The sequence below is a fragment of the Harmonia axyridis genome, chromosome 7 (assembly GCF_914767665.1).
Source record: "Harmonia axyridis chromosome 7, icHarAxyr1.1, whole genome shotgun sequence".
Taxonomy (NCBI): domain Eukaryota; kingdom Metazoa; phylum Arthropoda; class Insecta; order Coleoptera; family Coccinellidae; genus Harmonia; species Harmonia axyridis.
In genome coordinates, this window is record NC_059507.1 from 5,160,404 (window position 1) to 5,187,795 (window position 27,392).

General features: G+C 36.4%; 1 protein-coding gene across 1 annotated transcript in view; it reads right to left on the reverse strand.

Moving 5' to 3' along the window:
- The window catches only part of LOC123684014 (connectin), a 250,583-nt gene that overhangs the window by 2,883 nt on the left and 220,308 nt on the right, over positions 1 to 27,392 (reverse strand). Inside the window, exon 7 of the mRNA XM_045623094.1 lies at positions 570 to 758. Coding sequence (XP_045479050.1) covers positions 570 to 758 — 189 coding nt within the window. The remainder of the gene's footprint in view (positions 1 to 569; positions 759 to 27,392) is intronic.

Below are 27,392 nucleotides of genomic sequence, written 5' to 3' on the forward strand. Positions count from 1 at the left end.
TTGAAAAATGTTGGTTGGCAGAACTGATTCATTTAAGGCAAATTGATGAATTGATAGATAAAGCCGTGGCGGAAAGTTCGGAGTGCCAACAGAGAATAATAAAATATAACCATGAAAACTGTGCATTTCTGATATATTCTCGCACGATTTTGTTCTACAAGATGTGGAAGAATGAACGGAATAACCATAGAATTAGAGAAAAAATATGACTTGTAGATTTACTGTCAGAATTAGCATATCACATGATGAAAACTTCAAATTAGAATACCTTTGCCAAATTTAAGTTAAATATCTTGTGACGGGATGGTGCTATGAGAAAAACTTGATCCGAGGAATCTAACAATTTGTTTCTCCAATTTAGGAACACCCTATTTCAAGAACATAATATTACAATCTGACAACGTCAACGAAACCACGTAGCTGATACTTAAAAAATTGCGTATACCAACTCCCTCTATCTACGCTTATTACTTTGAGATTGAAACGATGTATCATCCTTGGACCTCCTCAATAGAAACATTAATCTCCAAGTGCAACCGTAACAAGGATGTTACGTGACCACAACCTACCTGAAATTCTGTCCGTTGTAGCATCATCGACGTACGATCCAAGGGTAGGTATTGTAGAGGTTTGCGAGAGAGTCTTAACAGGCATTGTGCAAGCAAATCCTTGGAGGATGTTCCTTATCATTTCCGATTGAGTTTCGTTGTACAGTCCCATCACCCAATTGATGTGACAGTCGCACACAACCTTGTTATCTGGAAAAAAGGAAAAAATCACTAGGATACGTTTCTCAAAATTATTCAACATAAACACTGTATATTCTAAGTATAGTTATTTATAATACAAGTGCAGAAGGCATTGATATTCTTCCACGAGTTCAAAATGAACGAGTGGTAGAATGAGCCTTCTGAACGAGTATTATACATTATTTTCTCTAATTAATTGCATTTTTGTTGAAATTAATGAAATATCTCCATAAATATCATTTAGTGATTTTTGCAATGACAAATGTTGGTTGGCAGGACTGATTTCTTTAAGGCAAATTGATGAATTGACAGATAAAGCCGTGGCGGAAAGTTCGGAGTACCAACATATAATAGTTATTTATAATACAAGTGCAGAAGGCATTGATATTCTTCCACGAGTTCAAAATTCAAAAACGAGCCACGAAGTGGCGAGTTTTGGAATGAACGAGTGGTAGAATGAGCCTTCAGTACGAGTATTATACATTATTTTCTCTAATTCATTGCATTTTCATTGAAATTAATGAAATATTTCCATAAATATATTTTAGTGATTTTTGCATTGAAAAATGTTGGTTGACAGAACTGATTTCTTTAAGGCAAATTGATGAATTGACAGATAAAGCCGTGGCGGAAAGTTCGGAGTACCAACATAGAATAATAAAATATAACCATGAAAACTGCGCGTTTCTAATATATTCTCGCACGATTTTGTTCTACAAGATGTGGAAGAATGAACGGAATAACTACAGAATTAGAGAATAGTTATTTATAATACAAGTGCAGAAGGCATTGATATTCTTCCACGAGTTCAAAATTCAAAAACGAGCCACGAAGTGGCGAGTTTTGGAATGAACGAGTGGTAGAATGAGCCTTCTGTACGAGTATTATACATTATTTTCTCTAATTCATTGCATTTTTATTGAAATTGATGAAACATTTCCATAAATATCTTTTAGTGATTTTTGCATTGAAAAATGTTGGTTGGCAGAACTGATTTCTTTAAGGCAAATTGATGAATTGACAGATAAAGCCGTGGCGGAAAGTTCGGAGTGCCAACATAGAATAATAAAATATAACCATGAAAACTGTGCGTTTCTGATATATTCTCGTACGATTTTGTTCTACAAGATGTGGAAGAATGAACGGAATAACCACAGAATTAGAGAAAGTATATTCTAAAACAAGTTGCAGAATGGGCTCCTATTCCAACACATGAGTATCAGACGATATTTTCTCTATTTCAGTCAAATTTTGTGAAATATTGTCGGAATTAAATGAAAAATTCAGATAATACATCCTAGTATATTCTAAAACAAGTTGCAGAATGGGCTCCTATTCCAACACATGAGTATCAGACGATATTTTCTCTATTTCAGTCAAATTTTGTGAAATATTGTCGGAATTAAATGAAAAATTCAGATAATACATCCTAGTGTATTTTATTGTATTGTATTGTATCTTGGCAGTTAGTGTGACTGTTACGAAAATTGACAGATTACGGAATATGAATTGAATCGTACATTTTGAATTTTGAAATAATTTATAATTACGCATTGAATTCGTGAATTATTTCTGCCAAAGTCAATTTAACACCAACATAATTAAGACAACTTGCGAATGATGTCGCAAATCATTTCACTCAATCCAAATTATATCATATTGACAATTGACGTGTGTTGAAATTTGATAGGATCGGAAGTCAGTGTAGACAACCATAAAACGAAAAATATAACTGAAAACGATGCTGTAATGAGCTTATTACAGCACTGTTTTTTGAATTGTAATGAACTCATTATGATACTGAATGGAGAAACAGTTATTATCGTGGATCAACATTTTTCCAATTTCATAATCAAGTCTCCAAGCTCACAGAAAGTGATTATTCTTCAATTTTTATTCTTATTTTTATTTTTATTAAAGTCAGGAGCCTTGATTTCCTAATTTTGTTTTTTCGTCGACCCAAGAGTGCTTTAGTTTCGCAAACAGCTACTACGAAATTGTCACCATTTTTGTGGCCAATTTGATCAATTTCATTGTGTTGTTGAAGCGTATATAGTTCTATTTTCGTGTCGATCGACAAGATTTGCTTCGAATTCGTTAAAATGTGGATGCAGCTCGATACGTAAATTTGTATTGAGTGTCAACGCACAGATTCTGAAATAACTGCATTTTCGGCAATTTGTTCATGTCTGGTAGGCACCCCAGTAGAGGGCGTGACTAAGCGATGTCATTATTGGGAAACTGATTATTATACGTCAGCACCATGCTCATCCTTATTTGATTTCGAAGAGAGATTTGCCCCCTCGGAAATTAAAGCCCCGCCTAATCCGCCACTGAGATTGGTTCCGAGCGTTTATTATTATTTGATGTTAACATTTCACTGCAAATTCGATTATCTATATTTCGATCATAAATTTCGACGTCGAATTTGGGCTTTATTGCCTGAAATCAGTTTGGTCTGTCTCTCAGAGAAATAAACATGCTAGAGGAAGCGTACGTCATTTTCATTCTATACTTTCTTGGCTTCCGAAAAAAAAAACGAATTCGAATGGAGGCTTAACAACAGATCGTTTTTTTCTTTCATTTCGTAATGGTTTTCTCTTTCCACAAAACAGTTCAAAGAATATTCACTACTGACTAGGAAAATTGAAGCCTGGAACTTTTTCTGAAGGATCAACGATTAGACTTTTGTTGAAGACATTATGAGAGCTCCATTCCGAACGCCAAATCTTCTTGTCACTTCCATTGGATTGAAGGAAGGTATTAGGCCAATTGAAAAGTCCCCGGTCTGATGCACAGATGGTGGTGCTAGTATTGAATCCATATGATTTCAATTAGTACCAACCTTCAAACGATACGTGTCAAACTTTGACAGCAGTCCGACCATTAGCTAGTGAGATATTGCGTTGTGAGTGTAGCTACTTTTATTATTTGAAAAAAGATGGAAAAAAAATTTCGCTTGCTGATGAAATATTGCTTTTTGAAGGGAAAAAATACAGTTGAAGCAAAATTTTGACTTAATGAAAAGTTTCCGGGGTCTGCACCTGGAAAATCAACCATTATTGATTGGTATGCTAAGTTCAAACGTGGTGTAATGAGCACCGAAGACGACGAACGCAATGGACGCCCAAAAGAAGCTGTCACCTACGAAAAAAGCAAAAAAGTTCACAAAATAATTTTCAATGACCGTATAATGAAGTTGATCGAGATAGCAGACATTGTGAAGATATCATCTGAATGTGTACATCATATTATTCACGAATATTTATACATGAGAAAGCTTTGTGCAAAATGGGTGCCGCGCGAGCTCAAAATCGATCGAAAGCAACAACGTGTTAATGATTTTGAGCAGTGTTTGAAGCTGTTTATGGACAATAAACATGGCTCCATCATTTCACTCCGGAGTCCAATCGACAGTCATCTGAATGGACTGCACACGATGAACCGAATCCAAAACGGGGTAAAACACAACAGTCAGTTGGTAAGATTATGGCATCAGTATTCTGGGATTCGCAAGGTATAATATTCATTGATTACATCCAAAAGGGCCAGTCCATCAACAGCCATTATTATATAGCGTTAGTGGATCGTTTGAAGGATGAAATCGTTGAAAAACGCCCCATTTGAAGAAAAAAAGTTGCTGTTTCATCAAGACAATGCGCCTTGTTACAAATCGATGAAAACAATGGCAAATTTGCATGAATTTGGCTTCGAATTACTTCTGAATCCACCGTATTCACCAGATCTGGCCCCCAGCGAATTTTTCCTGTCCTCAGATCTTAAAACAATGCTCGCCGGAGAAAAATTAAGCGCCAATGAAGAAGTAATCACCGAAACTAATGCCTATTTTGAAGCGAAAGACAAATCGTACTACAAAAATGGTATCGAAAAGTTGTAAGATCGCTATAATGGCTGTATCTCTCTCGAAGGCAACTATGTTATAATAATAATAATAATAATAATATATTCATCATCAAAGTTTACATATACATAAACATACATATGAGGGACTAATGAATATTCAAAAAATAGAGAAAACCAAGTAAAATGGTTTTCTGTGAGTAAAATCACAAATATTAAAAATTTTTACATTAGCCTTAATGTGTAGGTAAGTAGATGCAGAGTATCATTCCATTTTCGGTCTTTTCTCAATCCAGTGTGAATAGTCCAATTCAGGTTCAGTGTCGCAATTCGGTGATCCATATCCATATCCGTGTATTATGTCACAATTCGGGTAAATTCTCAGTTATCGAGTAGTTGAATAATAAAATCGAATTTTGCCAAAAAAATGTGTTTTACTATGGTAGACTGGGGACTTTTCAATTGGCCTGTTATTAATCCATAAAGGTTTGCGTGACTTTCATCTGTCAGTTCTAGTATCTTGGAGGTAATATACAAATGGAGATAATGTTGTCACAGGACGGAAAATAACGTACCTTGGAATGCTGACTAAAACAGCAACCAGAAAGCAAAAAGCCATGGATTTTTGCTGTTGATTTTCTTCATATATAATAGAAATAAACCCAGGTGGCAATTATGGTATTGATGAAGATATCTCCACATTTTATGTGCGTGGCGTCACATGTTCGAAATAAAAATCCGAATATTACAACAAATTGTCGTGTAAGATAGAAATCTCAATAAACTTCTTCGAGATTATTTTACGCAAGAATCGCGTGCATGTATCAATAATGGTAATAATGAGAGCCAGACATGAAACACCGGGCTTCATGTTCATTTTAATTCCCTTCTTGTAATTTCAGACTTCTATTGTACAATTTTTACAGTAATTACATTCAATCTTAAGAAGTTTCATGCTTCATTATGTCGGTAGCTCTTGTATGTATGGAGTTATGACTCTTTTTTCTAAGCCTTCGATGCAGGCGTGAGATTATGAACTATGCGGAACCGTTCTTTCATTATTTTCCGAATCAAATTACATTTATCTGTTTCCTGAGATACTTTTATGAAGAAATTTTTTTTTTTTTTCAAATTTAATGATTTATTGTATAATTGAACTAAGAAGAGATCAATGCCTTCTATATTCATATATACAGAGTTCTAATAATGAATTGTTATTTTTAATGGAACACCCTGTATATTTTCCGCCTTTTGAAATCCTTAAGAATTACTGAATATTTTTCCTGAAATAGTCCCCATACAACAAAATGAACTGGAAATACAGAACCATAGTCTCAATTCTCTTGAAGAGCTGGAAAATACTGCATACTAATAATAATAATTTCAATATGATTGAAATGGGTGCAGTTCGATTTGAAAAAAATCTGAGCAGATCATATGAGCGATAAATATTTATGAAACTTTTTCAGCTGAGATATGCTGTCATTCCGTATTCCCTGGCAGGGGTTCATACCACGTGACATTCTCGTGATCTGCCAAAGTTTAACTACCCCTCTCCCGTCAATGTTTTTGAGATCTCACCACTTTTCAGGATGAGTGATTCGATCTCAAACGTGCCTCTGATTTACTGTTTTTTTTTGACATATACAAGAATTCGAAATACGTTTTTAGGTCTTTATTCTTAATTTTATGAAAACCATATTTTTATTTGAAAAAATACAGTGTCTTTCGGTCCACCTGTAGTAAATTCGCAAAAGATATGTTTTGGGAATTCAATAGAAAAAATTGTATCTACCAATATCTCGATCTGTTTTGAAGATAAAATCTTCAGTTTAAACCTTAGATCCATGAAATTTGTCGAAAAAAGTGGTCTATTCCGAAATCAGAATTTATTGGAGATCACCAGTAATATAAAATTGGACATTCCCATTCAAAAAAACATGGTGGTATCGTGTTTCACCACTTTCGGACCAGCCTGTAGTAGGGATTCAGGATTTGGCTTCATATTCAAGCTACTTGGCTCAAGCTGGAGCTCAAGTAGCTGAGCTTGACTTGAAATCAACTCAAGTTCAAGTCAAGTAGTAGTTTTTCAATACTAAGTCAAGTACTTAATAAATAAATACTCTACTTGACTTGAAATTGGAAACCTACTACTTGACTTGAACTTGAGTTGATTTCAAGTCAAGCTCAAGCTACTTGAGTTCCAGTCAAGTAGTAGTTTTTCAATGTTAAGTCAAGTACTTAATAAATAAATACTTTATTTGACTTAAAATTGAAACCTATTGCTTGACTTGAACTTGAGTTTATTTCAAGTCAAGCTCAAGCTACTTGAGCTCCAGCTTGAGCCAAGTAGCTTGAATATGAAGCCAAGCCGTGAATCCCTAGCCTGAAGAGTCAAAAACAATTCAAGCTTATGCGGTGAGAACCATCAAATTTGAATCTTCTTCTAGTCCAAAATGACCAAGGATTATTGACCGATCTAGCTCTATTGAATCACCCTGTATAAATATAATTCCTGCAAGTTTACTCCATCATTGATGTTCCTCTATTCAAAGTTGAATCACCTTGTATACAAATACAAACAAGCCGACTGGTTGAATATTGATAATGGTATTCAAAAATCGATATACACTGTGTCTGTAAAGTAGGTAAAAAAATCATTTTCAGCTAAACAGACCATTTTAAGAAATAATCCTGAAACAGATCGATTTTTTATTTTAATTTACCGTATTTTAAAATAATAATCTAATATACAGGCTGAATTACTTTCGACTAATGACATCACCGTCATTTTTTTTAATAGAACAACCCCATTTTGTCTCAATTTTCCGATTACTCTAGCTGAGCTGATTCCAAAAATGTATCACATATTGATTCCAATTGATGCAGGGTGGGTAAAAATACAATAGTTTTGTGTGTGCTCATAAAGTAACGCGTAACATTCTTCATTAGTTAAATTTACAATATTATCAAAAATACTTATTGTCTAGCGGCAATAAACAAATAATGACATTTCACAAAAAACTAGACGACCATGTTTTTTTAAATTGATAAGAAATAATTTCTTTCATATTCTGTTCGCTAGACCACAAGTACCAAACATGTTGAACATGAAACATGAAAATGTAACAAACTACAGGGTGCTACATTCAAACCAATTGCCGCTAGACAATAAGTATTTTTGATAATATTGTTAATTTAACTAATGAAGAATGTTACGCGTTACTTTATGATCACACACAAAACTATTGTATTTTTGTCCACCCTGTACGAATTGGAATCAACATGTGATACATTTTCGGAATCATCTCAGCTAGAGTAATCGGAAAATTGAGACAAAATGGGGGTGTTCTATTAAAAAAAAATGACGGTGACGTCATTACTCGAAAGTAATTCACCCTGTATATTAGATTATTATTTCAACATACGGTAAATTAAAATAAAAAATCGATGTGTTTCAGTATTATTTCTTAAAATGGTCTGTTTGGCTAAAAATGAATTTGTTCCATACTTTACGAACACAGTGTAGAATAATCAAATGTCTAAGGTATTGAACAGGACAAAACAAAATAATTAAAAGACTTCAATAGTGCAACTCATTTTCGAATAATTGAAGTGGGCCCATTAGGTATGTACCCAATAAATTACTTTAACGTGCTTGGGCCCCAAAGAGACACGTATACGTATGGAGTTTGTGCTCAAGTTGTGTTCTGGAATGCGAAATTGCAAATGCTATAACAGACTAATAACTATAGTGGCTCTGATTCCAATTTCGCTAGCGTTGCATCGCAGAATAATAGCGGAAACTTGCTACACTAAGGTATAATGTTACATGGGTGACAAATTAGCAGAGTAGGTACCTAAGTGATCCGGGATTCTACATACAATTTCGGTCCATTCAGAATGGACCATATAATTGATTAGGAAAGTACTTTCTTTCATCGCCAACTTTTCACTTGAGGGACAAAAAATTGTATTTAAATATATCCAAGAAGAGTGCTTTCCTTATTTTTATTCAGATATTCTGCTTGAATATTTTTGAGAGTTCTGATGACGCTATTCTCACGAAAGTTTCAACGAAGCTTGAAGTGATTATTTCATACAGGGTGTTCCTGAATTGGAGATACAGAGGACAATGGGATATACAACTTTGCTTCCGCCGTTTTTTTTCCGAAATTCGAGTCTTTATTGTAAAGAACTGGTTATATATTTATGATTCGAAGTATTGTCCATAGCTGGTCACTACTTTCTCCCATCTTTCGGGCAGCGTACGAATCCCGCGTTGGAAAAAACTGGTCATCTTATGAAGCAATCCAATTTTTTACTTCTTCATAAAGTGCTGGTCAACCAGGCCGTGTGACATTGATCGGAACAAGTGATAGTCTGAGGAATCAACGTCTGAAGAATATGGTGGGTGGGGTAGGACTTTCCATTTCAAAGTTTCCAAGTATCTCTTGACCTCTGTCGCAACATGAGGTTCACCATTGTCATGCTGTGAAATCACTCTATCATATTATTTTTCAATGCTTGGCTCAAACGCATTAATTGCGTTCGATAATGATCGCCCGTGATTGTTACAGTCGGTTTTAACAACTCATAATACACTACGCTGAGCTGGTCCCACCTTATACTGAACATGACCTTGGAACCGTGAATATTCGGTTTAGTCGTCTACGTGGAAGCATGGCCGGGATATACCTATTTTCTGCGTTTGGGATTATCGTAATGAACCCATTTTTCGTCTCAAGTCACAAAGCGATAAAGAAATTCCTTCCGACTTTGCCTTGCAAGCAGCTGTTCACAAGGAAACAAACGCCGTTCAACATATCCCGACTTCAACTCATACGGCACCCATTTCCCTTGTTCCTGAATCGTTTCCATGACTTTCAGGCGTTTTGAAATGGCTTGTTGCGTCACTCCTAATGATCCTGTCAATTCTTGTTGCGTTTGACAAGAGTCTTGATAAGTTATACCTACAATTCTGCATCTTCGAAAACCTTCTCTCTTCCACCGCCATGCTGGTCTTCGACATCAAACTTCTTGAAGCATTGAAACCACTCTCGACACGTTCTTTCACTGATAGTGGACTCGCCATAGGTATCTAAGAGTATTCGATCAGCCTCATCCGCAGATTTATTCATATTAAAGCAGAAAATTAAAACCTCTCGTAAATGACGAGAATTTGGCTCGTAAGCTGACATGTTTAAACGAGAATAACTTCATGATGCAGACACAAATCGACTAATATTTCGATGGCGTTATGTTAACAAATACCTGAGCTTATTGTAGGACATCTACGATCTATTTATTTCGACTACCACTTACCGCTACAGCCATCTATTGCAAAACTGCTGAAGCAAAGTTGTACACCAATAAATTTATTCAGTTCCAAGTCATTAGGTTTATGTCATATGTTTTTTGGGACAAGGACCACTGGAAGTTTTAAGAACTTTGATCTGAACTCTTCGGTTGTAGTTTATGGTATATACTGCCGATTTCGAGAAAAATATTTCAAACAATTCTCTCGAAGAACTCAGGAATATCCAAAGTTGTAACTGAAATTTAGAACACCCTGTATGAAGGTATATATGGTGCTTCAACCGTAGTTGTGGTATTCATTGGGCTGATATCATTTTCCATCGTTAAAATTCCTTCCTCTTTATAATTGAATAAGCATCCATTGATATTTTTTATAATAGACTTTTATATATCAAAATCAAACCCCTCATTGTGAAAACCTACTTAACAAACATAAAACATTCATGATATTGTTTCGAAAAACATTTTAAATTTCCGCAGTCTATATGTGGGCGACCATCGAGTTTGACAGAAATGTACTAGCGTGGAAGTTTATTAGCCAATAAAAAAAACATAACCCACTGGAATAACGTCATTTGTATCAACTATTTCAATTATTCCATGTGTGATGTTGATATTTTACGGGGGGTCATCTCTTTTTAAGGGATCCGCCAAATTAATATGGAAAATCATCAAATTTCCACGAAGCTATCGGATCATATCTGTGAAGCTAATTTCTGCTGGCAGCATTCATTAAATTATGAACTTCACACGCATTAATGATTTCGTTCTGATTTTCAGTAAATAACTAGTTGGATATCTGTATTGAGCATGATAATTGGATACAGTGACATTCAACATTCATATATATCTATATTTTAACATTTCCATTATGGAATTTGTGATATCAGCACTAATTTGAGGACATATACACTTCGGAGTATAATATAAATTTTATAATGATTCTCCAATAATATTCAGATTAAAAAGGAATTTCGTTCAGAAATCAATTAACCAACCTAAATATAAATGATTATTCAGAATTATCAGTAATTAATATATTATATATATAATAATTATCAATGGATAACAGTTTTCAAGTATTCACTTTTCATCCAGTTACTCATGAAACCATATCAAAAAGTTGAAACTAGCTTTCAAAAGTATACCAACAAATCCTACAAAAGTCAGTGAAAAAAAAAGGTGATGTTTCATCAAGACAATGCGCCGTGTCACAAATCAATTAAAACAATGGCAAAATTGCATGAATTGGGCTTCGAATTGCTTCTGCATCCACCGTTTTCACCAGATCTGGCCTCCAGCGACTTTTTCTTGTTCTCAGACCTCAAAAAAATGCTCGCTGGAAAGAAATATAGCGCCAATGAAGAAGTAATCGCCGAAACTGAGACCTATTTTGAAGCGAAAGACAAATCGTACTACAAAAATGTTATCGAAAAGTTGGAAGATCGCTATAATCGCTGTATCGCCTTCGAAGGCACTTATGTTGAATAATAAAATCGAATTTTGCCAAAAAAAATGTGTTTTACTATGGTAGACCGGGGACTTTTCAATTGGCCTGTTAGGTATACACAAAAATTACACGACTGAAATCCTTAAGAAGATACCAACAAAGAGTCAAAAGGCTAATAGACAAATATGGGGTGTTTTTTTTCGAGGTATATAACTTAAAGAAGTTGGCATTACTGTTCAAGATGGCAACCGATTTAACAGCTGTCAAGTGATTTATTCTCAGTTTGGTTTGGTAATTCATCATGAATAGACTCACGCCTGAACAATGCTTGCAAACAGTGCAATTTTATTTCTACAATAATGGTTCTGTGCGGAATACGTATCGCGTTTAGCGATGAAGCGCACTTCTGGTTGAATGGCTACGTCAACAAACAAAACTGCCGCATTTGGAGTGAAGCTAATCCTCAAGTGTATGTCGAAACACCGTCACATCCAGAAAAACTGACTGTTTGGTGCGCTTTATGGGCTGGTGGAATCATTGGTCCGTACTTCTTCAAAAACGATGATGGCCAGAACGTTAAAGTCAATGGTGATCGGTATAGAGCCATGATTACTAACTTTTTCATTCCTGAATTGAACAACTATGATGTCCAGGAGCTGTGGTTCCAACAAGACGGCGCAACATGTCACACAGCTCGTGCCACAATCGATTTATTGAAAGACACGTTTAGTGACCGCCTAATTTCACGTTTTGGACCTGTGAATTGGCCTCCAAGATCATGTGATTTAACACCGCTAGACTACTTTCTGTGGGGCTATGTAAAGTCATTGGTCTATGCGGATAAGCCACAAACCTTTGACCATTTGGAAGACAACATTCGCCGTGTTATTGCCGATATACGGACACGAATGTTGGAAAAAGTCATTGAAAATTGGACGTCCTAAAGCGACTACATCCGAGCCAGCCGTGGCGGTCATATGCCAGAAATCATATTTAAGATGTAATGCCACAAGATTATCTTGCGGATAAATAAAATTCATGTCAATCGAATAATCCATCGTTGCTTTATTGCAATTTAAAGTTCTATAGCTCTAAAGAAAACACCCTTTAGATACCAGGATACTTAAAAACATCATGTTAAGTTTACTCATATAGGTCGTATTCTTCAAACACTGTTCGACCTTTGATAATGTAGTTCGTTTATGAGGATTCCCCCAGATTAATAAAAAAAGTTCGTCAGAAGCTTGTGAAGATTCTTTGAATTAGAGTGTACTTACTACAACTTCAAGGAATTCGTTTCGTTCTGCTTTCAGAATCTCGAATCAGTTTTTTAAATTCTAGAGCTCCAAAGCTGTGAGCTTATCCAGCTTTCTAATCTTACAGACGCCATTCAGTCGAAAAGCAAGATTTTCGTTTTTTTCCAATCCATCAACAAAAATTAAATTATTCTGTGTGTATCTCTGATCGCCTTTTTTGATGGGAGTTGATATTGATTCCTACGGTTATTTGTATTTCAGAACAGCAATATGTAATTCAGAAAAGGAAAGATTGATTCCAGAAAATGTTATTTGCAGAAAATTTGATAATTTGGAATTCGGAAATAGGTAATTGTAATTAACAATTGGTAGCCTGCGACCAAATTGATCTTTAGTTCTTAACCTCTCTCTAGCTATTCATACAAACCCAAGGAGGTCATCTATACTGTTAGGGAAGCCTATGACATCCTTAGGATATTTCCTATATATGAATTGTTAATAGGCCATTTCCCGGACATTTGCACACTATGTGTTCGTTAGATAGGGCTATTTACATCATCTTGCTCTATTGGAGATTTTGTCTGCCCTTCTGCCTCTTACTGGTTTTACTCTGAGACCCATAGGAACAAGGTTACTGTCCTGGCAAGGTGTAGAAACGTTAGGTGGTTAGTTTCTTTGGCTAGATCAATTAAGGTTTTCTCATATTTCCTGACCTCTTGATTCTATTCGGCTCATACCGAATTTCTAATTGTTGTCTTGATATTGATGATGGACTATAGGTTAGATAGTTCATTTCCACCATCTGGAAATGGCCTAATAAACTATCTAACAAATAGTCCATCATCAATATCAAGACAACAACTATATGTTTGGCTGCAAATCTCATCTGCTGACTCACTCATGCGGTACAAAAGACAGTGCCCTGTCAGCAGTCCACCATAACCTGAAGCTCAGCTCATGGTAGCTTCAAGAGCTTCTGGTTATAGGTGAAAGTACCATAAATTTCTTTGTCATAGCAAGACCAGGAGTGTTCTTCCGGAGTGTTCTATTGTCCCAGTCCTATTGTTTGACTGCTGCCTTTTATTGGTGTTTTCCAAGCCCATAAAACAGCTCAGGACCAAAAGGTGTTAACCTTGATGATTTTTCCGCAAGTTCATCGGATTTTTCGTTTCCTTCAATACCACAATGTAGCCATATCTATATAACAGCTGTGTTGCATATTGTACTGGTAAGTACCTCACATTCGGTACTCATCTGAATTACATATTATATTATCAGAAATTGAATTAATAACTGATATACAAGTTTCCTCTTCGGAAAAATAATTTGTTTCTGAAATTCATTTCACTATTCTAAATTACAACATTCATTCACTGAATTACCATTTTTTTTTAAATAAATTAACTTTTCTGAAATCTAATATTTCTTTTTTGAATTATACTTTCCTATTCTGAAATACATGTTCCCTTCTCTGAAATTTAACTTCGATTCTGGGAACTAACGGGTGTTTTTTTCGAGGTATATAACTTTAAGTTGGCATTACTGTTCAAGATGGCGACCGATTTAACAGCTGTCAAGTGATTCATTCTCAGTTTGGCTTGGCAATTTATCATGAATAGACTCACGTCTGACCAACGCTTGTAAATAGTGAAATTTTATTTCGAAAAAAAATGTTTTGTGCGGAATACGTATCGCGCACTATATCCATTAGCGATGAAGAGCACTTCTGGTTGAATGGCTACGTCAACAAACAAAACTGCCGCATTTGGAGTGAAACTTATCCTCAAGTGTATGTCGAAACACCGTTACATCCAGAAAAACTGCTGTTTGGCTGGTGGAATTATTGGTCCGTACTTCTTCAAAAACGATGATGGCCAGAACGTTACAGTCAATGGTGATCGGTATAGAGTCATGATTACTAACTTTTTCATTCCTAAATTGAACAACCATGATGTTCAGGAGCTGTGGTTCCAACAAGACCTCGCAACATGTCACACAGCTCGTCCCACAATCGATTTATTGAAAGACACGTTTGGTGACCACCTAATTTCACATTTTGGACCTGTGAATTGGCCTCCAAGATCTTGGATTTAACACCGCTAGACTACTTTCTGTGGGGCTATGTGAAGTCATTGGTCTATGCGGATAAGCTACAAACCCTTGACTATTTGGAAGACAACATTCGCCGTGTTATTGCCGATATACGGCCAGAAATGTTGGAAAAAGTAATCAAAAATTGGACGTCCAGATTGGACTACATCCGAGCCAGCCGTGGCGGTCATATGCCAGAAATCATATTTAAAATGTAATGCCACAAGATTATCTTGCGGACAAATAAAATTCATGTCAATCGAATAATCCATCATTGTTTTATTGCAATTTAAAGTTCTATAGCTCGAAAAAAGTCACCCTTTACAATTGGAAAAGGTGTAGAATTCTACCGAAAAACAGAATTCAGCAAATTGAAAGCTGTCGATGGTTCAAATTTCACAGATTCGGGAAATGAAACTTTCCGCTAATATGATATATTAGCTTATATGATATCGTTAATCGAACAAACTGATGAGAGGGTTTGAACATTAATTTGAAGAATAAATTGGTTGCAGTTGAAGCGAATTGGATTAGAGCAATGGGGTACGCACCTGGTAAACAAGAATTTTATAATTTAGCTTGTGGCAAAACGCCCATTTAGCAGCTTCCGGCTATATTTCACCCCTAGCAGATAATGAATTTCATAGAATTTAATTTTCGGCTACGAGCATCGAGTGGAATATATTGAATTATGTCGAGGGTTGAAGAAAAAACTATTCGAGGGATCCTGATAGGGAGTTTGGAGTGAAACTGGAAATAGTTGATTTTATGCATTGTTTGCTGCCTGATAGATACATAGTTATTTATCAGGTAATTGAAAAATTCTTCACCAAATTCCTCATAAGTAGGCTTCGGGGAAATATGCATTTGCAACTGCATATTTGAAACATTTTTGAGTTAATTATTTTCTATTTCATCGGCAAATTTCAAATAATAATAATAATAATAATAATAATAATAATTGACTTTATTCCCACAAAACAAGATCAATACAAATAATTTTACAAAGAAAAAAAATAACCTCGAAAATGTGAGAATAGGCGGAGTCCAGTGATGCACCTAAGTACATCTTCTGTTCAACTCAACCTAAACAAAATATAACAAATTTCATTGGTATAAAACAACCTAAGACGTCTAATTACATTAGAAAATTTATACATCTATAATATTTACAATAACTCTCTCTCTCTCTCTCTCTCTCTCTCTCTCTCTTTCATTTGGTTAGGACTATTTAAATACACAATTCAGTCCTTCAAATTCGATTCTGCTCAAGTTGGTAATGAGAAAAAATACTGGACTTGAATTTTTGCAGGTTCAATATTTTTAGTTGAGAAGGAAGGGCATTGTACACAGAAGCGATGTTGTATGTGAAACACCTCTGGAAAAAAGTCGTCCTATGCGCCGGTGGTGTTATTAAACCTCTACTTCGTACATTTATATTGTGTACATGACTTCTGTAGATTATTTTTCGGTAGAGATATTTAGGTACTTTATTTACCAGGATTTTATGATAAAAACATGCAGCGTGATATTTACGGCGATAATCCATATTGAGCCAACTAATCTCTTTTAATTTATGCGATATTCTTTCGTATTTTCGGATATGAAGGAAAATATGAAGGAAGATGAACAAATTTGAGCACAGGCTCATATTGGGAGGCAGACCCGATGCCAGATATTGCTAGATGCACTTGAGTAATAAATAACTCGAGTTCGCATATTGAGAGATCGCCGATATCGGTTTAGGTACTCTGTATGAGAAAACCAAAAGGTCGCAAAGCGATAGCTTCAGGCGTTCTGGAGTTATGGCCGAAAAAAGATATTCTTCAACTGATGCACTGAAAAACCAAATTGTGTCTTCTTTCGGCCATAACTCCAGAACGCCTGAAGCTATCGCTATGCGACCTTTTGGTTTTTTCATACAAATTTGATGGGATTTCTGTTTCTGTTAGAACTTGAAACTCAATTTGATTTTTCGTAGTGCATCAGTTGAAGAATATCTTCTTTCGGCCATAACTTCAGAACGCATGAAATTATCGCCTTGCGACCTTCAGGTGTTTTCATGCAAATTTGATGGAATTTCTGTTTCTGTTGAGAAAATCCTATCATTACGTTTGAAATTTCGGAGTAAAATGAACAAAATAATGAACTTCTGACTTAGCGCCCCCTATCGAAAGCAGCAAAAACAAATTTATCATGACTTTATTTTGTCCTCAATCAACAAGATATTATCTTTCAGACGAGATCTAATTTGCTCAAAAATTTTAAGCCAAACTGAAGTTACAGGCGTTTCAATCAGTCAGACTTCTCCCTTTCACCTACCCTTATTTGATGTCGTAAAATCGAAAGTGATAATTCAAAAAGATAGAGAATTTTCCAAGGATTACAGTGATGATATTTTTTCTTCAACTTCATATGAAACATTTTCGAGTAAAATTCAGCTTTTATGCCCCCTTGCGGTAGAGGTATGAACTTCAAAACAATTTCCAGTGTGTTTTCTTGTACACTTTAGTGGTAAAAATGTTTACTGCAAGTCTCTACAATGAGTGGATCCTGAGATATAGCCGCTTACCTCGCTTATTTGTCCAGCCTGTACATACAGAAGCTCAGGGGTTCAGTCAGATTTTTATGAATTTCAAAACGTATGAAACAAAATAACATATTTTATCAGGAGGAGAAATGATTTTTATGGTTCGCCTTCAATTACAATGGCTTGATACATACAATACATATATTGGGTGTAATATCCAATGTTTTCAATAAGTGTTTGGAATATTTTGTCATCTTTTCAGGATCGAGTGATTTCTTAGTGATGATCACCTGTACAGAATTCAATTGAAAAATAAAAACCTCGAGCATATTCTCAGTAGAAACAGCTCAATCACCCTGTATATTACAAATATTGGAGTTTTTCGGTCTTTAAGTCCTCAAGATAAGTCCTTCACATCAGTGACGCGTGACTGACTAGTTGCAGGACACCCTGTACAATGGATCGATTTCAATATCCTCATCGAACACAGCCCATACAATTCATGTTAAATTGAGTTTGTACAACTTTGATATAAACTTGAAACTGCTTCGGCTTAGTGAAACATTTTGTAATAGGAACCAGTTAGTTACCTTTGGGAGTTGACGTAGTAAATTGAACAAACACATCGTTCACTCGGAGTTGTTGTAGTTTGGTAATTAATCAACTCATCGAAAAGTCCCCCACTAGCTGGATGAATGCAATAAAATGAATTAGGAGGATCTGTTGATGCCAATTTATGCATTTGCTGTTTCTTCAGCGAAAGGATCTGGATGAAATCGATCTGACTCACATCCTTATGTTAATTAAGCCATTTCAAAAGTTCCCGGTGTGACGCAAAGATGGTGGTGCTAGTATTAAATCCATATGATTTTTAGTTAGTACCAACCTTCAAACGATACGTGTCAAAATTTGACAGCAGTTCGACTACTAGTTCGTAAGATATTGCGTTGTGAGTGTAGCTACTTTTGTTATTTGGAAAAGGTGGAAAAAAAAGAATTTCGTGTGCTGATAAAATATTGATTTTTGAAGGGAAAAAATACAGTTGAAGCAAAATCTTGGCTTGATGAAGAGTTTCCGGGGTCTGCACCAGGAAAATCAACCATCATTGACTGGTATGCTAAGTTTAAACGTGGTGAAATGAGCACCGAAGATGGCGAACGCAGTGGACGCCCAAAAGAAAAAATCAAAAGAGTTCACAAAATAATTTTGAATGACCGTAAAGTGAAGATGATCAAGATAGCAGACATTGTGTACATCATTAATTCACGATTATTTGTAAATGAGAAAGCTGTGTGCAAAATGGGTGCCACGCAAGCTCACAATCGATCAAAAGCAACAACGTTTTAATGATTCTGAGCATTGTTTGAAGCTGTTTAAGTGCAATAAACCTGAATTTTTGCCTCGATATGTGACAATGGATGAAACATGGCTCGATCATTCCCCATTGGTGTCCAATCGACAGTGAGCTGAGTGGACTGCACACGATGAACCGAATCCAAAGCGAGGAAAAACACAACAGTCATCTGGTAAGGTCATGGCATCAGTATTCTGAGATGCGCAAGGTATAATATTCATTGATTACCTCCAAAAGGACCAGACCATCAACAGCGACTATTATATAGCGTTATTGGATCGTTTGAAGCATGAAATCGTTAAAAACCGGCCCCATTTGAAGAAATAAAAGTGCTGTTTCATCAATTGGGCTTCGAATTGCTTCTGCATCCACCGTATTCGCCAGATCTGGCCCCCAGCGACTTCTTCCTGTTGTCAGACCTCAAAAGAATGCTCGCTGGAAAGAAATTTAGCACCAATGAAAAAGTAATCGACGAAACTGAAGTCTATTTCGAAGCGAAAGACAAATCGTAGTACAAAAATGGTATCGAAAAGTTGGAAGATCGCTATAATTGTTGTATCGCCCTCGAAGGCAACTGAGTTGAATAATAAAATCGTATTTTGCCAAAAAAATGTGTTTAACTTTGGTAGACCCGGAACTTTACAATTGGCCTGTAATGTTATTACCCTGCCAGTTGATTTTTGTCGCCTTGGACGGCTGTCACCGACTCAGCTGACGCTCTCTTCGACTCAGAAGTGTAGTGATGAATCCATGTTTCACCTTCTGTCACATATTGCCGCAAAAAATCATGTTAATTCAGTAGTTTTGGAAATTTTCAACTCAAACTAGAAGGATGAAGTCCTTTTAAAGATTTGAACTAGTGGGCCAACACACGTACTTTGTTTCTCACTCTGATGTATTATCGGATAACTCAAAGTTGGCTGTTATGTATGTTTGAATTTTCATTTTACTGCAGCAAGGTTTAGGATTTTAGAAGTTATTAATTCTGGAGCGTATATGAACTGAGGGAGATGCGTTAACCTTTATGCAAACTCTGCAGTATTTTAGTCCAACTTAAAGCCACCCGTTGTCTAACAGATAGCACAGAATATCGTTGTTTTATTTCTGTGCCGATTGCGAACGGAATTCCTCTCCAAATGAATTCAGATAAGATTCAAACGGAAGTCCATCTTCCTGAAATCCGACGCCGAAAGGAGAAGATAGTAAAACTGCAGTAAACATTTCTGGGGAACATTTCATTCCTGATAATGAAAATTCCCCGAGTTTTCCACATTGATAGCCGTTAAAACTTCAAACACAACCCGTAAATTCATTACGAGGAACATTGTTTTTTACATCTGGATGGACATAATACGCCACTCGATAAGTTGCAAGCCTGACGCACAAAGGGCACATTAGGTCTTTTTTTTTCGTTAGCATGAAGCTTCAAAAGCTGCTTGTCAAAATTTCGAAACGAAGAGTTGAGTCTGGATCCAGATATTGAAGGTTAAGAGAGATTACCACCACGTGGTTTTTCGAGCATCAGTCAAACTTTGGTACATTCATTTCGCCTCTGGCGCTTCTGCGATGACCAAACTTTGTACAGTGTACGACATTGTACTCATCTCTCTTTCTTTTTTCGATGCAAATAAATAGTTCTTTCTACAGAAAAAAACGGGTGTTTTTTTCGAGATATATAACTTTAAGTTGGCATTACTGTTCAAGATGGCGACCGATTTAACAGCTGTCAAGTGATTTATTCTCAGTTTGGTTTGGCAATTCATCTTGAATAGACTCACGTCTGAACAACGCTTGCAAATAGTGCAATTTTATCTCGAAAATAATGGTTCTGTGCGGAATACGTATCGCGCACTACGTCCATTTTATCGTCGACAAAATCGTCCATCGGAGCAGTTAATTCGATTAACCATGGAACGTTTTCGCACCACGTTCACTCTTATTGATAACTCGCATCCCAAGAGATGCCGTACGGTGCGTACAGAAGAAGCTATTGCTGCTGTAGAGCGTAGCATTGAGGAAGACCCGAATGAGTCTATCCGCCATCGAGCACAGGAATTGGATCTGTGTCCATCCACTTTATGGAAGATTTTGCGGAAGGATCTTGGTTTGCGTGCTTACAAAATCCAACTCGTGCAAAAATTTAAGCCAAACGATCATCAAGTAGGGCGTAGATTCGTCGAATGTACCCAAAATAAGATTGCCGATTTTCATAAGCGAATTTTGTTTAGCGATGAAGCGCACTCTGGTTGAATGGCTACGTCAACAAACAAAATTGCCGCATTTGGAGTGAAGCCAATCCTCAAGTGTATGTCGAAACACCGTTATACATCCAGAAAAACTTACTGTTTGGTGCGCTTTATGGACTGGTGGAATCATTGGTCCGTACTTCTTCAAAAACGATGATGGCCAGAGCATTACAGTCAATGGCGATCGGTATAGAGCCATGATTACTAACTTTTTCATTCCTGAATTGAACAACCATGATGTCCAGGAGCTGTGGTTCCAACAAGACGGCGCAACAAGCCACACAGCTCGTGCTACAATCGATTCATTAAAAGACACGTTTGGTGACCGCCTAATTTCACGTTTTGGACCTGTGAATTGGCCTCCAAGATCCTGTGATTTAACACCGCTAGACTATTTTCTGTGGGGCTATGTAAAGTCATCGGTCTATGCGGATAAGCCACAAACTCTTGACCATTTGGAAGACAACATTCGCCGTGTTATTGCCGATATACGGCCACAAATGTTGGAAAAAGTAATCGAAAATTGGACGTCCAGATTGGACTACATCCGAGCCAGCCGTGGCGGTCATATGCCAGAAATCATATTTAAAATGTAATGCCACAAGATTATCTTGCGAATAAATAAAATTCATGTCAATCGAATAATCCATCGTTGTTTTATTGCAATTTAAAGTTCTATAGCTCTAAAAAAAAACACCCTTTATATAATTGTTTTTATAATTACATGAGTCGGAGAGTAGATATAAGCAAAATAACCACCCCTTTTAGTCGTCTAAAGTATCCAAAACGATACGATCGAAGTCCATCGAGAAAATTCGAACTGAAGTATTCAGTTCCATCGAATAAGAAAACGTTCGAATATCGAATATTACCTAGTCGGATATTTTTCATCCGAAATATGTATCGCGTCTTGTTTTTCCACCGATATTTCGAAGAATTATCGTATAAAACTTGCAAAGTTCACCTGTTCGTTCCATCGCGTGCGGAATATTTCATGTCATCTCGTATTCGTTCTTCGGGAGCAAAAAGCAATGCCTCATGATCGACTGCTTCGCGGAAACCAATAAATCCTCATGGATACAGGGGGAGAAATGACCATCTAAGACGTGTAGAGTTGAATTATGTGCGAAAACGGACATGAATCAACAACTTGATTCAAATTCGGATGGGAGAAAGCTATCGTTCATCATTCTATGCTGACTGACATCGAAGTTTTGCGAAATATCGAAGTTTTTCACGAACGTAGACTTGAAGATTTTTTATGTATGTATCGATTTAACAAATTTTTTAAATTTGAGAAATCTAAATGTTTACACACTTATCTGAATCATTTTTTTGTATATTCCTTGATAAGTTTCACAGTTTCAGGTAAAACCTTATTTTTAGTAATTGTACATAGCCGTACATCATTTCTTTCACCGTTTTTTCTGGAATTCGAAGCTTTATTGTAAAAAACTGGTTATACATTGATAATGGACTATTTTTCATTTTTTTGTTAAGGATTAATTCTGAAAATTTAAGTAAAATGAAACAAAAATGTGGAAAAATCATTGAAATATCTCTAGAAATGAAAAAGTTATGGGACTTTGAAGATGCGCTTGGAAGAATAATTTCATAGTACGTGTAAGTGGCGTGACGTCACACACTAGACGACTGGTATTCGCAGAGTGCTTACGAATTCATCGGTGTACAATCACTTGTGCCGTTCGTGTCGTGTTTTGTTCGTTACACGATGGCTGAAATAACTAACTATATACATACATATAAATTAATTTTTTCTCTTTTTACTTTTTACTCCTCACATAAATATGTTTTGCTCTTGGTAGACTTCAACAACCAGTACTCAACTACAAACTGTTTATGAAACGTTTTTTAAATAAATCATCGTTATAAGTTGAACCATGATGAAGCAAACTCAAAAGTTGATACTTACTTGAAAAGTTTAACTCCTTTTATTTCAGCACTGACATAAGATGGATTTGAAGAAAAAAACTCCATCACTGCAAATATATCTATTTTAGGTCAATTGTCACTTTGTCCTTTCACGAAGCTTTCTTCCATTATGGTGACATAAAAACAAAACTCGAGTTAAAACTACACTGTACAACTACAAACGGCGCGAGAGCCTTGGCGCGGCTAAGTATTTAAACGTAATTTATGGTGTAGCGATCACAGGCCAGTGCCGTGATGTCACAGACGTGTCGGTGACCAAAGCAATCCGCGCTAAAATACGTAAATTGAAATAATCTATTTCTCAGTCATTTATTGATGGATTTTCAAAATTTTTTCACTGATTTAATTCTATCGTGTCAAATATAGTATTATCAACATCACAAAACTAGTTCATTCAGTATTGTCCATCGCTGGCCAGTATCTTCCGGGCAGTGCTGGTCCGCCAGGCCGCGTGCCATTGATCCCAACATGTGATAGTCCGAAAGAGCAACGTCTGGAGAATACGGCGGGTGGGGTAGGACTTACCATTTCAACGTTTCCAAGTAAGGCTTGACCACTTTCGCAACATAGGTTGAGCATTGCCATGCTGTAATAATACTTAATCATGTCTCTCGTTGTATTGCGACCGTGTCAAGCATGTTGATTGCGTTCGATAATGATCACTTGTAATTGTTTTAGACGGTCTTAACAACTCATAACATACTGCGCCGAGCTGGTCCTACCAAAAACTGAGCATGACCTGGAACCGTGAATATTTGGTTTGGTCGTCGACGTGGAAGACTGGCCGGCATATCCCCATGATCTTATGCGCTTGTGATTATCGTAATGAACCCACTTTTCGCCTCTGCTCATAATGCGATGCAGTTATCCTTCCGCCATTGTCTTGCAAGCAGCTGTTCACAAGCAACCAAACGTCGTTCAACATATCTCGACGTCAACTCGTACAGCACCCAATTTCCTTGTTTCTGAATCATTCCCATGACTTTCAGACGTTTTGAAATGGCTTATTGAGTTACTCCTGGCAATTCCTGTTGCGTTTGACACCAGTCTTCCAATTTCACACAGAGTAACTGTAGGAGACACGTTGATGTTAACTGATTGTTGTTTTGTCATTGTGTAATAAAAGACATTGTACAGGGTCTCCTAAATTCGATGCTCAATGAGAGCATCTCAAAAGCTTGCTCGAAATTATTGCCAGGCTTGGTCAGCTGACCAAAAACAACAAGCCATCATCGATTCAGAACGCTGTTTGAATCTAATTAATGAAATCAAAAATTTTAAATGTTGAACAGCCAGTAGCTTGAACATATTCATTAAATATAGAGTGTGAAAACAATTAGATTAAACTTGTTGGGAAAAGGACACGGATTTTCAGTGCAAAAGCCAATAATTCCAATTCACGTTTCATGCATTCATAGGGATAGCAACAATATTGCTTGCAAATTCATTAATATTTAAGTTTCCAATAACAAATATTTAATTCACACGTTCACATCGGAAAGCATCATAGTCGAACTAACACATATAATGCGAATACTGCCAATACTGCATCGGACGTGAATAATTTGCCATATACGATAATAACGGAATTCCGAATTGAATTGAATTTGATATATGATCGGTAGTGATTCACTTTTGGCATATTTCTGGGAAAAACGCTGTTCACAATCGGTTCATCAAATTCAGCAATCTCCGGGATTAAACAGGTTAACGAAGTTTTAATTTTTCACGCTTCAACTAGCGATTGCCGTCATTTGTTTGTCGGGTTAGAAATAACGAAATCTTATTTCCGCGAATTTCACTCAGCAGAATTAATTCGAGAGTTGGATAATAGGTTTAGTAATTCGAAATCTTCATCTGCCATTATAGAACCAAGGGAAAATGACGTCTTGACGTTTTTGAGCGCTCGTTCACTGAACAGACCCCTCTATCATTCCGTTAAGATGATTAAGAAAACTAGCAACGAAAAAACCTTCACTACGATGCTAAGTAGATTTGGAAGAAGATACCATACTATACTAAATATTTCCGTTATTATTTATCTGACCGAGTCAAAATTTTACATGTATATAAGGCATAACAAGTTTTTTCTTGGAAAACATAACCAGAACCATAGAAAATCCCTCCTCAAGTTGAAAAGTTCAAACAAATGGTTCGAAAATTATTCACGAAAGTTTTTTGATGAATTTTAATCTGATCAAGTTACGGAATTATCGAAATTTCAAGAAGTATATCAGAATATTTGACACAATTACGACTCGTACATAAGCCTGCATTATATATTTGGGCCAAAATGTTGTCCATTCCTAAAGTCAATAACGCGAAGCGAAATTCCTAGCGTTTTTCATCGCAAAGTGTATTGAAGGGAGGACAGCAGATGGTCTCCCTCATGTGCTATGCTCATAACATACATCCCTGAGTAGATGCAAGAGAATTTATCGTCTACAGAAGCTGCCGATGCTCAAAAGACGCCTGTTTTATATACGTTTATGGACCAGACAGTGGCAGCTCGTGAGTGGCAGAGTGGGTGAATCATATTTCAAACATACCCCTCCCCATTCAAAATCATGATGATAGGTAGATGAATATTGGCGCAAAGAATTATTTGACAATTTGTTTCACTATTCTGACTGAATTATCCTGTAGTTCTGATGATGTGATAGAAATATAACAGGCCAATTGAAAAGTACCCGGTCTACCATAGTAAAACACATTAAATTCGATTTTATTTTTCAACATAGTTGCTTTCGAGGGCGATACAGCGATTATAGCGATCTTCCAACTTTTCGATAGCATTTTTGTAGTACGATTTGTCTTTCGCTACAAGATAGACCTCAGTTTCGGCGATTACTTCTTCATTGGCGCTAAATTTCTTTCCTGCGAGCATTCTTTTGAGGTCTGAGAACAGGAAAAAGTCGACGGGGCCAGATCGGGCGAATACGGTGGATGCAGAAGCAATTTGAAGCACAATTCATGCAATTTTGCCATTGTTTTCATTGATTTGTGACACGGCGCATTGTCTTGATGAAACAGCACCTTTTTTTTCTTCAAATGGGACCGTTTTTTAACGATTTCATTCTTTAAAATAACGCTATATGATAATCGCTGTTGATGCTCTGGCCCTTTTGGAGGTAATCAATGAATATTATGCCTTGTGCATCCCAGAATACTGATGCCATAATTGTGTTTTTCCTAGCTTTGGATTCGGTTCATCGTTTACAGTCCACTCAGCTGACTGTCGATTGGACTCCAGAGAAAATGATGGAGCCATGTTTCATCCATTGTCACATATCGACGTAAAAATTCAGGCGTATTGCACTTAAACAGCTTCAAACATTGCTCAGAATCATCAACACGTTGTTGCTTTTGATCGATTGTGAGCTCGCGCGGCACCCATTTTGCACACAGCTTTCTCATGAACAGATATTCATGAAGGATATGATGTACACGTTCAGATGATATCTTCACAATGTCTGCTTCACTTTACAGTCATTCGAAATCATTTTGTGAACTTTTTTGATTTTTTCGTCGGTGACAGCCTCTTTTGGGTGTCCACTGCAATCGCTGTCTTCGGTGCTCATTTCACCACGTTTAAACTTAGCATACCAATCAATGATATTGATCAATGATCAATGATTTTCCTGGTGCGGACCCCGGAAACTCTTCATCAAGCCAGGATTTCGCTTCAACAGCCACTCTCAGTGCAAATATCTTATGTACCAGATGAGAAAGTCAGCAGATAATATTCGCAGACTCTGTGGAGTGGAGGTAGAAACAGCTGAACATATGGTGTGCAAATATTTTGGGATGGCTGGCTTAAGAACCAATCCTACTGGAAAGTCAGTCCAGAATGCCCAAGAAGTAACAGTCAAGGCTCCTAAGGCCCAGTTTCACCAAATGCTTTAATCTTGACTTGGCTCTTAAGTGAGGCCTTAGATCACGATTAATGTAATGTAGCGTTTCACCACACTCCAAAGCGCCATTTAATCGACCAATCGCGATTTAGCACTAATCGGCCGTTTTTGGAGGATTATAACCTTTCAAGTAGAGATTAATAATTATTTATCAGTATGGAACTCTTGTCTATGTAATTATTTTTCCGGAAATTTCTAATTTTTGGGTCAATTTTATCAAAATATGACTATATGTATAGGCTCAATATTTCCCATTTAAAATACACGTAAACTTTGTTTTTGTGTTTTATGAAATTTATTGCAAAGAATAATTTATTGATATGTTTGATTGAAATATTATTTAAGAAACAGTTAAACTTGTTAATAAAAATAAATAAGTTAATAAAATTACTTATATAGTTTTTTTTTCCAGAATGTGTGGTTTTGTGAAATGGGATAATTTCTTTTTAACTTCTGCAAGTTTCCGACATTTCGAAGCACATCACTCGACATTTTCGGCAAAAATTAACTTTGTTTTTTGTTTACAAGATGACAAATGTTATGAAGTTATGAATGAATGACACCTGACACCTAGCGCCAATGGTGGTCATCACTGCTAATACGATACAGAAAACTATATAACTTTTTGTTCACAACGTTGCCAAATGGTTTGACTATTTAATCGCGATT